Consider the following 13,055-nt stretch of genomic DNA (forward strand, 5'->3'; position numbering starts at 1 on the left):
GCGCGCGAAGGCCCCTCTAGGGGCAGATTTCACGGCCGACTGACACTTGTTGCATTCAACAGCGCCGACCAATGGCCAGCCGCCTTTCCGTACACCAGCTTCCTCGAATATCCGAACCATGTTCCTCCCTTCTTTTACGAAATGGCTATTTTAGGCGCTGGCGATCACCTGGCGGAAACGGACGCTCGACGGAACCATGACCCTCTGCACAGTGTTTCCCAACGTGGGGCCAATTTGATTTTTAACCCTTGGCAGTCCTATGTCGAGTCAGACTCGACATTCTGTTCTAACCTCTACCTGTTTTAACAATTTTTTCTGTATTTATCTGTAGTATCACAATTGTACCATTTAACGCTAGAACTACCGGACCAGTAAAAATGACTGGTTTCGATTGTTTCGTTTCGCAATTGTTGATGTCTTAAGCCTTTGCGGACGAAGACTCTTTACAGTAGACAAAGTAGACGAATTATACATCGAATACTTAAACAGTAAAAATTTTCCTTCTCAGTACAAAATTTGGATGTATGGAAAATCGAATAATTTTAGTAGTTTCTTTGATTCATTAAAATATTCAATATTGCACCAGTTGTAAAATTATTCGATTTTTCACACATCCAAATTACTATGTACTAACAAGGAAAATAAAAGATCGAATAATTTTCGCTAAGAATACTATAAAAATTAGTTGCAGTTGCTGATAGATTACAAAACCTAAAATGCTAAGGGTTAAGTAATGAGTGTCATCCATGGTCCAGCCTCCAACTTCAGCCTCTAAGTCTGTGAACGCTAAAAAAAGTCGCAATATCAAAGTACAGAGAGGTTCGATTCTCCTTTTTTTCATTCGCCATTCGATTCGCGTTCACTCGCAAGCGGAAGAAGGGATTCTCGAGCGGAGCGGTTGGAAATCCGAAGCTGTTTCCGAACTAAAATCAATTCCGAGTGAACTACGTGAAATTGCATCATATCTGAGGCCCCCGGAGGAATTCCGAACTCGAGGCAAACAGTTCCGCGCTGGCTGAAAGTTTGCCGCCGCGGGAGAACGGAGAAATCGCGAGATTCGATGCGAAATCGGGGCTAAATCGAGACCGACCGGACGACGGAAACGCATAGGGAAATCTTTCAAAGAACCCCTAAGAAGATTAAATCGAATAATGCCCTAACGCCGCGTGACACCCTATTTACAAGCGGTTATTTAACGGCCTTACAAAAATTTCTGTCGCGAATCTCCGCGTACAGCAACCCGACAAATCATCCGGCGCGTCGTAATCTAATAACGTCTTCCGATGTATCGTCATTCAATGGAACATTCCTATTATGACACGGTTCTCGAGAATCCTATCGGAATTGTATCAAAATTAAATCGATTCCATTTAACTCTAGATCCGCGGGCAATTGTTCTACAATTTATTCTATCGTTCCTAGAAAAATGGCGATCGTTCGATATACGTCTAATCGGCGCATTCCGTAGTGGCAGTATTGCATCTTAAATGCCATCGTGTTAACCAAACTGTCTTTTAATTGTTCGGTAATCAAATCGCTGGAACAGCGTCGTTCCAGTTCGAAAATTCGTTCGTGGAAACGTGTTCCAACGGAAAAATGCCCCCAGGACGATTCGAGCGTAGCGCTGTTATTACATACAGTGGCGTACAAAAGTTTCCATCCAGTCGGAACTTTTTCTCCGTTCTCCAGTTATTAAAAAGATTTCAGATGCTTCTCTGAGAAATGATTAAAGCGATCGAACGATACGTAAACTGGATTCTAAACCAATTAAAGTCTCGATAGATCCACTATTGAAGTTCCTATAAAGAAAACCGAAAAAGTCAATTGAAGTGACAACAAAAATTCACGGAATTGGTCTAGCACAGTACTCAACGCGTGAACCCCTTGCCCTACGATTTAATTTCGATAAATTTTGTTTCGAAAAAGAAGAATCGTCCACAAATTCTTCGAACTTATTTTGTCAACTCTTGATTCGATTAAAAGGAACAAGTATTTTTCACTGGAAATATTTCAACATTTTCTGATGAGATGAAGACGATACTTCGTAAAACCAACTCGTCGAGAAATTCCCGTGAATCGACGGACAAAGCTTTTACGTCAATATTTCTCAGATCGATGCATTATACGAAGTATAATATTAAATATCAAACCTTATAGCTACTGTAGGAAATCAAGTAGTGACTCTCAGTCTCCCGAGTACAAAGGGTTAACTGTAAATATAGCAAGAACAACAGTAACGAAAATAACCAAAGAACCCCCAAGCAAACTGGCACAAGCCAGTTCCAAAATTCCCGACCCGAGAACTTTTGAACGCCGCTGTAGGCAGCCAGCACACACAGGTCGTGGGAATCGCGTTTCGCGCAGGCGAATCGCCCGGCCGTTTCCCGGGAGGACGGCGATCGGCCGTGGAAGAGAAAGGGGTAACCTTTCGGTGGATCGGTCTATCCGCGCGTCGTATGGGGTTGATATCGACCGAGGGGGTAGCCGTCGTCCTCCGTTAGCTCCCCACTCCGACGGCACCGCCGCCCCTCGTTTCATCCCCGGCGCGCACCGGTTCTCCGCGGGCTCTCTGTCTGTTGGCCGGTGGCGGCGCTACCCTCTCCGTCAGTTTGGGTTCCCTGGCTGCGAGCGCGAGCCGACCGGCCGGGCATCACTTCGGCCCGGGATGCCATGCCCGAGGCTGCCGCGAACTCCTCCGGGAAGTCGTTCCTCCAACGGGCGTCGGGAAAGGTTCTCCGTTGGTTGCGCCGCTCCCTGCGGACGAGCCACCAGGTGACAGCTTCGACGCGCTCCCCTTTCCGCGGCTCGCTTTGTGACTCGACACCGATCATCCCCTATCGTCGTTCCGACTGCTCCAGCTGGTGTTGTTCTCTGTTATCGTGCTGGTGATGATCCTCTTTCATCCCTCTGCCTAGTGCTCTCGATTCGTGTGTTGTCCCGGTTCCTCGCGACAGGACTAGCTATCCCCTAACGTGAGGATGGTCTTCGTGCCTTCATTCTGGCTAGTGCTCTCGATTCGTGGGTTTGCCTGGTTCCTCACAGGACTAGCTATCCCCTAACGTCGAGGATGATCTTCGTGCCTTCATTCTGGCTAGTGCTCTCGATTCGTGGGTTTGCCTGGTTTCTCACAGGAGTAGCTCTATCCCCTAACGTCGAGGATGATCTTCGTGCCTTCATCCCTCTGGCTAGTGCTCTCGGTTCGATTGTCCTGGTTCCTCGCGATAGGACAACTAGCCCCTAACGTCGAGGATGATCTTCGTGCCTTCGTTCTGGCTAGTGCTCTCGATTCGTGGTCCTGGTCCCTCACAGGACTAGCTAGCTTATCCCCTAACCTCAAGGATGATCTTCGTGCCTTCATTCTGGCTAGTGCTCTCGATTCGTGGTCCTGGTTCCTCACAGGACTAGCTCTATCCCCTAACCTCAAGGATGATCTCCGTGCCTTCATTCTGGCTAGTGCTCGGTTCGATTGTCCCGGTTCCTAGGACAACCAGCCCCGTCCTCATTCCTCTAGAATGTTCCTGCATTCCTATTAGCTTCGACGCAGGTGGATATTCCAACTTGATCGTCCAGCGAGAATCTTGTTGATACGAAAATCCTGTAGAACCTGGATGTTACTCGATAATCAGGGAGGATGTAGACCCGGAGAGACGGCGATCGAGGTCCTGCTGCAGTTCGATCCTCGGTTGATCGACCGAAACCAGAGGCCACGTCGCGACTGCCGTTCGGGGAGGCAGGTGGTCCAGGTTGACCGTCGTTTCGAGTGCACCGGAGCCAGAACGAGAAACATTCGGCGCGAGTGAAAGGAGGGAAAGGTTCGAGCTGTCCCGCGTACTGGTGGGGGACAACTGCGCGTTCATTAAGCGGGGAAAATGCGTGTTTTGATCGGGAACCGCTGCACCTCCTAGCTCGTCGATCGAGAACTGTCCGGGACTCCCGAATTTCGGGACAAGTCGAAGGGAGAGGAAGTCCAGTCTTCGCTGGCAAACGCTCGGGACCGCCGGCCGCCTCTCCGCAACCCCCGTCCGCGGCCGGAGATCAGTCGTCACGGTGAAATTGCGCCAGTTCGCTCGGCCCTGTGGTGTTTCGGTGGACCAGACCAGACCCGCGCGCTTTGGACTGTTCTTCCGGTAGCTCGCGCTGGTGACCCTCGGTTCTTCGTGTCCGTGAGCGAGAAGTGATGTCCTTTTGAGAGTTTAGTCGATACTCACGCTGGAACGTTGTGATCGCAATGTTCGTTAACGATTGAATTTCCGAGCTATCCAATCGACTGATCTGTGACTCGTTGTAACAGTTTCTGGAGTGCGCTTACTGAGATTTCCATTGATTTACACGTAATTTCCCTTCAATTATCTGTTCAGCTTGTGATCTCCAAAAAAGCTACTTTCATCTTTTTACTAGCAATCGAATCGACTGGTCTGTGACTCGTAACAGTTACCAGAGTGCGTTCATTGAGATTTCGATTGATTTACACGTAATTTTCCTTAAATTATTCATTCACCTTGTAATTTCCGAGGAAAACACTTCCATCTTTTCACTACCTGCAGAGGAATTCTAAATTAGGTCACTTTGATCCGTCTAGTAGTTCTAGTGTTAATCTACCAACGATCTCGTCTGAAGGGTTGTTTGCCACTCGAAGTCCTGACGCTAGTGCAAAGTTTGTATTCTTTCGAAATTGCAACTTTTCGAGGAGCAGCGGATGAAATGATCGAGTGTACAAGCTAGTCTTTAGTCTCTATGAACGTTCTTTACGATCAATGCGTTCCGCGGGGGACGACGAAGTCTTTGCTCGTCGAACTTCGAGTAGGCTCCTCTCAAAGAACAGTGAACCAGGATCGGCAATGATTCATATCCAGAGACATTTAGTGTCGCTTCGAGTCGGATGACAACCCACAAAGTGCCTCGGGCTGTCGCCCACACCTCCAGGAAATAAGTAGGGCAAAATCCCTACGAGAGGTGGACCGAGAAGCTGAAGTCCACTCGACTCTCCTAACCGCAAGGAATTTTTCTCTTGGGAATTTCTTCGCTAAATAAATTACCCGAGCCCATCAGTGGGACTCTAGTTACCGGGAGACTGCGGGACCTTTATGAAAAGTAAAGTTTCCACGGTGCAGTTCGCGGAGCCCCGATCTAAATTCAGTTCAACATAATAGAGTGCCTCGCGTTCATGAATGTTTGACTTTTACAAGTAAATATACTCTTGAACTACTTCGGTGAACGTATCTACGATCTTATGCAATTAGAAAACTCTCAGCAATAAAGTGACACAAATGATAATCATAATAAGGAACTTTAATCGCAGAGAATCACGACGCGAACGATTAATTTATGATAAGGCTACAGCAAAGGCATCGAATCAAATTTATTAAATATCAATTTTACCCAAGAATCCGAAATCTGATCGTTTCCATTAACCCTTTGCGGACGAAGATTCTTTGAAATGTACGAAACCTTCGTGAGATTAAGATAAATTATATACCAATTGCTTAATTAATAGAAAAAGAGGAAACTACATGCTGATCTCTTGCTGTTCGAGTAGTTAAATCATTTGTCTATGACTTAGTCTTCCAGATATGAACATGCCATTTCGCCGAAGCGTCGACGTTCGTACGCAAAGGGTTAAAGATTAACATTCAAACATTGATTCCGACATTGTCAGACACATAGTCCACAAAAATCAAGACCACTGGCCAATCCTGAAACCGAAATTCTCGGGGAAAGCGAGCGTCGCTCCAGCTTCATCCCCAGTTCCAGCTGGTAGCCGTGACGTAACTCGCGCCCGCGAACGATTCATTTACGATAACACTGAAGCAAAAGCATCAAATCAAATTCGTCAGATACACATCAATTCTATCCGAGATTCCAAGATCTGATCGTTTCCATTAAAGATTAACATTCAAACATTAATTCCAACATTGTCATACATAGATACGTCAGATACATAGTCTATATTAACGATTATTTTATGATAACACTGAAGCAAAGGCATCGAATTAAATTTCTTAAATATCAATTCTACCCAAGATTCCAAGATCTGATCGTTTCCATTGAAGATTAACATTCAAACATTAATTCCAACATTGTCAACATAGTCTACAAAAATCCGCGAGACCACTGTCCAATCCCGAAACCGAAATTCTCGGGGAAAGCGAGCGTCGCTCCAGCTTCATCCCCAGTTCCAGCTGGTAGCCGTGACGTAATCCGCGGCCGCGAACGCAACGGCGTTGCAGCTCCGCCGAAGGTGCACTCTCCCCGACCTCGGGAATTTACGCAGTGCGCGAGAACGCATGCATCGAACCCGCCGCCGACAGTCGCGGCCAGCGGGTGGCCGTTCATCACTCGCCGCTCGTTAACGACCGCGCCGCCGTCTCGCTGACGGTATTAATTTCCCGTTAGTGGCCGTTCCGGCGATCGTCGGCGCGATACACTCGCGTTATTATCGTAATAGAACGGCCGGCTCGGGGGCGGGACGCATCGGTGAAAGGGAGCTCATCGTAGAATTCGGGACGTGGATCTCGAAAATCCGCGAGGACTGCGCTAAATCACGCTCCATTCGGCGCAGTTCGATCGCGCGAGAGATCCTCTCTCGCGTAATCGTTTAGGGTCGCTCCGATGATTCTTTCGATAGTGCGAGTGGCTGGCTTTTCGATGAGTAGGGGAGATAATTTTCTGAGAATCGTTCGAGATATGTAATTGAGTTGCTCGGAGGCTAATGAGGTTAAGTGCAGAAAGGAAAAATTCAGAGCTAATGGTTCAGCGTTTGAAATTATTGTAGGATGCACTGGGAAGCTGTAACGAAGGGATTTTTGACGTAGAAAAAGGGAGAACGAGTGAATTCTTGTATTAAGAGGAATATTATTTATTGCATTTTGGGATTGAGAGAAATGAGGAAATATGGAAAATGGACTTAACCGAATTAGCTTCCGAGCGAAAAGATTGATACGGTTATGGTTGCACTTAGTATAATCGAATTCGTAGGTAGAGAAGCTTTTACAGAGACCGATCAAGATTTCGATGCAGAGGAGGAAGTTCTTTGATGCGACGCGATTTCCCCTTGTGACGATAGACCAGCCCCCGAAGTGCATCGTTTGTCGGGTCATTCGCTCGAGAATAACGAATCGTTGCCTCCGCGGACTTCGTTGGCTTTGATAACGTTCAATCGGTTACGAGGGAATTGCATCGCTATCAGTCGACAGTGATTCGGATAGAATAATCAACAATATCTCATTAGTTCATTCAACAATAATTGCGTCTTCTATGTTATATCTTACCTTATCTTGTACTTGCTACATTTATTCCTTTGTCTCTTCGATTAACCCTACTATATATCTGTTTCGTGTGTTTAACCCTTTCCACTCGAGGAATTCAGAACGAAGCTGAAAATTAATCATAAACTATGACTAAAGACACCTATGATTCTTCTACGACTACTGAAATTCCACCGAGTTTCTACTATAAATGAAACAAATCTTCGAATGCAAAGGTTTAGAAGCTTCATCGTTTAACCCTTTGCACTCACATAAAATTTGATATTTAACATTGAACTGTGTATAGTACATTGGTGTATGAAATATTCGGATAAAAAAGCTTCGTCTCCAAATTAATTGTGATTTCTCTTTGAGTTCATTTAAAAAAGTATCGTCTTTGTATAGTTAGAAAATGTTAAGTATTTCCAGCGAAATACTTCTGAATGCAAAGGGTTAAAATGAACGAACAACAACAACAGGAATATTCGCACTCGACGGAGTGCAGCCACCGTTATCCGAGGCATGAAGGAAACAATCGATTTTCGTGTTATCAGGTCGACGGTCATGGCGCGGAAACGGGACCGGAACTCGACGAGGAGATGGAGAAGGTTTTCGCGATGGACGCCGGGGAGAAGTTCGACGTAGCTCGGCTCGGATCGCCCTCCGAATCGGCTGGATCCGATCGAGATCGAGATCGGGACCGAGGACCACCACCGCGATATGGCGATCACGATCTCAATCGTGCGTATTCTTACGATTCCCTTCGACCTCGCGTCCGTTCGCTTCTCTTTACATCGATTATCCGAGATATCGCGAAGGATTACGTAAATCGATTCTTCTTGGAACCCGAGGCTGAGGCAATTCCATTTCCCGACATGTCGCGGCTTTAATGCACTCTTTCGATGATGTTGTGCAATTCCAGTGCAGTTTAACACTTAGGCAACCGCCTAAAAACAACTAACTACAACCACTTCCATTATCTTCAATTGAACTCGTTCAATTTGGTTAAAAACTTTGTTTTGTGGAAACGAGAACCTTGTTCGAATTGCAAATAGTCTCACTTTAAGACTTACTAAACAACAAAAGGAAAGATAAACAGAATAAAAGACAATACGTTGTTAAGTGAAGAGTGGGAGATCCCATTCGGTTGGCTAAGTGTTAACACCGTTGTTTTTTTTGCATTGTTGCAACGACCGGCGTAAAATCATTCCTTCGCTCGATGTTTCGCGAGACTCTTATTCGAATTTATGCCCCTGCGGCTCGAAAATAATCTCGTGATTCACGTTCCGATGGAAATACCTTCTGAACGTGGCGTTCTTTGTTTCTCCTCGTTGCAGAACACCGAAAAAGAAGTTACCCACATCCGTACATGCCCCTGAAAAGCCTTCATTCCAGATCTATGCGACGGCACCTCTCACCGTAAGTTAATGGACAGATTCTATACGGAAACAGAAGCTTCTTCCGACACCTTCGGTAGAAATACAGTCATGATTTAACCCTTTGCGCTCCAAAGGTGCCTCTCAGTCACCACTCGATTGATGCATCAAAATTGTAAAATTGTATTTAACATTAAGTCTTGAATCTGTCGATACGTGAAACGTGGAAATAAAATACCATTGTTCCCCTTATTCTGTGAATAGATTCCTCGTTAAGTTAGTTGAAAGAAATATCATCTGATCAAAATAAATTCAATATTTCTGGTGACAAATTTTCGGAGTGCAAAGGGTTAATACCACATGTTTTCCATTGTGCATTTCCCTCTGAAATCGTGCGGCGTTCAACGTCTCAAAGAATTAGCCGCGAACTCTCGGAGCAAAGGGAACGTGGAAAGAAAGTGTCGCGGATGTTTTACAGCGAAGGATCCACAGCGGAAGTCGGGCAAGAAGAGGAGAACGGACAGGTGCAGGTCGGAAATGGCGGCGGTCAGGAGGGAGAGACGCAGATGGACAACGGACTGTCGTCGAGCAGCGTGCCCGACGTCGACGAGGAGACCGCGGAGGAGATGGAGAACGTTCTCAGCAGCGAGAGCGAGGCGCCGATCTCCGAGAGGGCTGCTTCCGGTTTCAGCGACAGCCCGCCGATCGGTAGCCCCAGGGTTCAGTTCGAGAACATCAAGGAGGAGGACGTATCCGCGTCGAAGCAGGACGAGGCGCCGGCCGTTGGCGCACCGGCCGGCCACGACGAGGACCGGAAGTGTCGAAGGCACCAGAAACACGAGCACAAGTAAGTGGAGCAACCCCTTCTGCGATACCTGTCGCGATATACGCTCGCAATCTTGATAACAGAGATTCACGATTATTACTAGGATTCTGTCCGATTACTCGAGGTTGGCGTCAAGGTGTAAATTGTTGATTGTTATGGAATTTTTGAGAATATCACGAGTATATAGAATTTATTAATTTTGTATTTCCTGTGTACTTAAATTGGGAATTGGTCATTTCCACCCATTTGGTAGTTCTAGTATTAGATTAAAATACTTAGTATTTATAATTAGTTCTTTTAGCGTTAAATACGAAAGTGAAACGATCTAAATGAAACTTCGATATACTTTATTTATGTTATACATAATGAATTGAAATGAAACTTTAGACGTACCTGTTATACAACTTTGAATAGCTTGTTTTCGCGATATCTTGTATTGTCCTATGTTTCGAAAATTGAAATGGCTGATGCAAGTGGAGATACGAGTTAATCCTTTGCTACTCTCACTCACCAATTGATTTCATACAGTAAAACTATAAAATTTACTTAATATTAAACTTTGCGCAATGCATCGATTTGAGAAATATTCAAACGAAATATCTTTGTCGCTCAATGTGTGATTTCTCGTCGAGTTAGCTCCACAAAGTATCGATTTTATCTCATCGGAAGACGTTAAAATATTCCTAATGAAAAACTTCCGAGTGCGAAGGGTTAACAAGGAATACGCGAGGTCGGATTAGAAGGTGTTTTGGTGCAGATAAGCTATCGCTGTCGCGGGCAGGCTGATCCTCCCCAGACGCGGTATGCCAAGTGACTGTCACCCGCAATCGTCGCGAAGCCAACACCGAGAATCTATTCGAACAATGGTGTTACGCTCCGATTCGTCGTTTTAAAGGTTCATTATTTACGATGCTAGTGAGTCGCCTAACCGGCCTCGGAAGAACAGAGCTCGTCTATAAATAGTTATGTAGACTTGCGTCACGGTTATTAAAACTGCGCTAACAATTTCTGGTGACAGTAGCCGTCAGAGATTCGGAAACACCATTTCTATACTGCGATTAAATATTCTCTCTGTCGGATCCGTGATACTTCGTTCGAAATTTACGAGAAACTTTTCGGAATACTCTCTCGCAATTTATAAACTGGGTTAACCCCTTATCGTTCACTTTCACTACTAAGCTAAGTGTAAGATTTCACTATCAATAGTTTAGAAGAAACGCAACATTCTCCACTGTACTTGAAGTGTATTTCTTTTGAAAATAATACATTGATAATAGCAGAATAGTTGTTGACTGTTAAATTAGTCTAGAAATCTTGATCACTCGTCTGACTCGTCATTGTACAGCAAGGAACTACCTAAAATATTTTATTCAAGACACTACATCTTATACACAGTATCCATGGGTAATGAACAACATTGATAAATTAAAATCTTGATCACTCGTCTCGCCCGTCACTACAGCAAGAGGTTAAAATATTCTATTTATCATTTGTACACGGTACAGATTCAAATAACTGTTTGATCCCTGGGTAATGAACAACATCCTCTAGAAATCTTCACGACGAGCACTAATTCTTACATGTCAAGGGGTTAATTATACATTCCAAAGTGTCCAGGTCTAACGTAGAAATAGTTGAGGGGAATTCAAACGATTTTCGAATGTCAGACGCTCGCCGAGCCATCGAAAAGAATTCGAACGAGCCGACCTTGCTCGTAATGACTGATTGAAGAAGACCGTTCCCGTCTAATTCCCGTGCCGCACGAATTACGATTGTACGCCGCGCGTGCATGTGTGTGCGGCGATTACGTGCACGAAAGCATTGATCGCGACCGGCCGTATCGTCGCCGACGAATCTGCCAGTCAAGTTTAACCGCGACGACTTTAATACCGTCGTGCCCGAGCCCCGATAACTCGAGGTCGGTTATCACTCCCGGCGCCAGTCGTTTCCAGCCCCCTTCCGTATTCACGGCCGCGGAGCGAGGATCGCTTAACCCTTTGCACTCGAAAGTTTTTCGTTGGAAATATTTAACCCTTTGCACTCGAAAGTGTTTCATTGGAAATATTTAACCCCTTGCACTCGAAAGTTTTTCATTGGAAATATTCAACCCTTTGCACTCGAGCAAGTTTTTCATTAGAAATATTTAACATTTTCTGACGAGATACAGTCGGCATGGTTTGAATTTTAATCTAATTTAACGATAATTCACAGATAAATTAAGCAACAAAGCTATTTTATTCGAATATTTCACATGGCAGTACGAAGTCTGATTTAAAATACTAAATATTCAACTGTATAGTTTTGCTGTGTCAAAGTGGTGATTGAGAGTCACCTCTCGAGTGCGAAGGGTTAACCCCTTGCGCTGGAAAGACGTGCCACGCACGTCGAGACTTGAGTCGCTTAGAAATTAACGCGGTTGAGTCCATTTCTTGATATCTTCTGATTTCTGTAGATTTTCATGGAATAAATAATATTCTCCTTAGTTATTAACCCTTTGCGATGGACATTTCGAGATGAAACGTTCACATTTGAAAGACACTAAGGCGAACAAACGATTGAATTACTTGAACAGTAAGAGATCAACACGTGGTTTCCTTTTTCTCTATTAATTAAGCAAATTCCCTAAATTTCCCTCAACTCCACTCAACCGCATTTGCTCCTAAGCTCCGATTCGGTGAAAAGTTAGCACAGAATCTCTCTCGCAGTGCCACCGTTATATTTAACCCCGCGTCGCGAATAACAAGAGCCTCCGAAACAATTCGATAACCGAAAACAAGAAGATTCAAGCGCGAATAACCAATCGCAAATGAAAGAACCCGTGAAAAAGCTACTCGAGCGTGTCGCGAACGCGAAAGGTGGAGGCGTCCGGTAGTTCCGGGTCTCGTGAGCGATTCAGGTAGTTGTACTCGCCCGCGCGACAGCAGCATTAGATAATTGCACGATGTTTAGCGGGCGGGACGCGAAACAGCTCGCAATTGCTGTCTAATGTCATGGCCTTCGGCCAGAGATTCACGTTGTCTCGGCGAGCGTACCAGGCAGTCTGATAGACGAGGCCACTGGCTTCGCGTTCTTCTAATTAGTCTCGAACGCGGCTCGGTCTTCCGCGGGTTGGACCCTCGCGGACGGATGTGACGATCGGCGTCCGCCTTCCTTTCGCCCTTCGACGATGTTCTCGCACTACGATGGCCGGCCCGACCGCTACAACATGGACATCGGCCGCATCAGGCTGCTCAAAAAGTATCTGTCCTCTCTCTGGTAACCCGCCACTCGCGATCGAACGTCCCGATCCCGGTGACCGGCGACTCGCGGTTCCCATTGTCGAGACCTGCTAGGTGTAAGTCCTCGACGAAGCTTCACGTTCGACGCGAGAACTCTGAACGATCATCGTGCACTGTTTGAGCTGCAAACTTTCGAACTTGTAACCAGCATTGACATTCCGTTCGACGAATCGCGAGCGATCTAATGAAATTAAAGTATACACGCGAAACTCGGTTGACTCGTTATATCCTCCGCGAGTTCACGGCTTACACCAGACAGGCTCGACAGTGCCAACCACGCGATTCAGACTCGTCTCGAATGGTACCGCGTCACAGCTTCACTGAGAACTCT

The 13,055-nt window shown here is 45.7% G+C and overlaps 1 protein-coding gene across 12 annotated transcripts in view; it reads left to right on the plus strand.

The window, feature by feature from the left end:
* Positions 1-13,055, plus strand: part of Ae2 (anion exchange protein Ae2) — a 70,784-nt gene that overhangs the window by 47,748 nt on the left and 9,981 nt on the right. For 7 of the 12 annotated variants that reach the window (XM_031972437.2, XM_031972440.2, XM_031972444.2 and 4 more), the window contains 3 exons: positions 7,799-7,985; positions 8,582-8,663; positions 9,099-9,467. In XM_031972437.2, the coding sequence (XP_031828297.1) occupies positions 7,799-7,985; positions 8,582-8,663; positions 9,099-9,467 (638 nt within the window). Of the gene's footprint in view, positions 1-2,586; positions 2,773-3,904; positions 4,332-7,798; positions 7,986-8,581; positions 8,664-9,098; positions 9,468-12,476; positions 12,684-13,055 lie in introns of those variants that run through there. The other 5 variants (XM_031972434.2, XM_031972435.2, XM_031972445.2 and 2 more) reach the window with 3 other exon arrangements.

Source organism: Nomia melanderi, chromosome 7, assembly GCF_051020985.1.
Source record: "Nomia melanderi isolate GNS246 chromosome 7, iyNomMela1, whole genome shotgun sequence".
Taxonomy (NCBI): Eukaryota; Metazoa; Arthropoda; class Insecta; order Hymenoptera; family Halictidae; genus Nomia; species Nomia melanderi.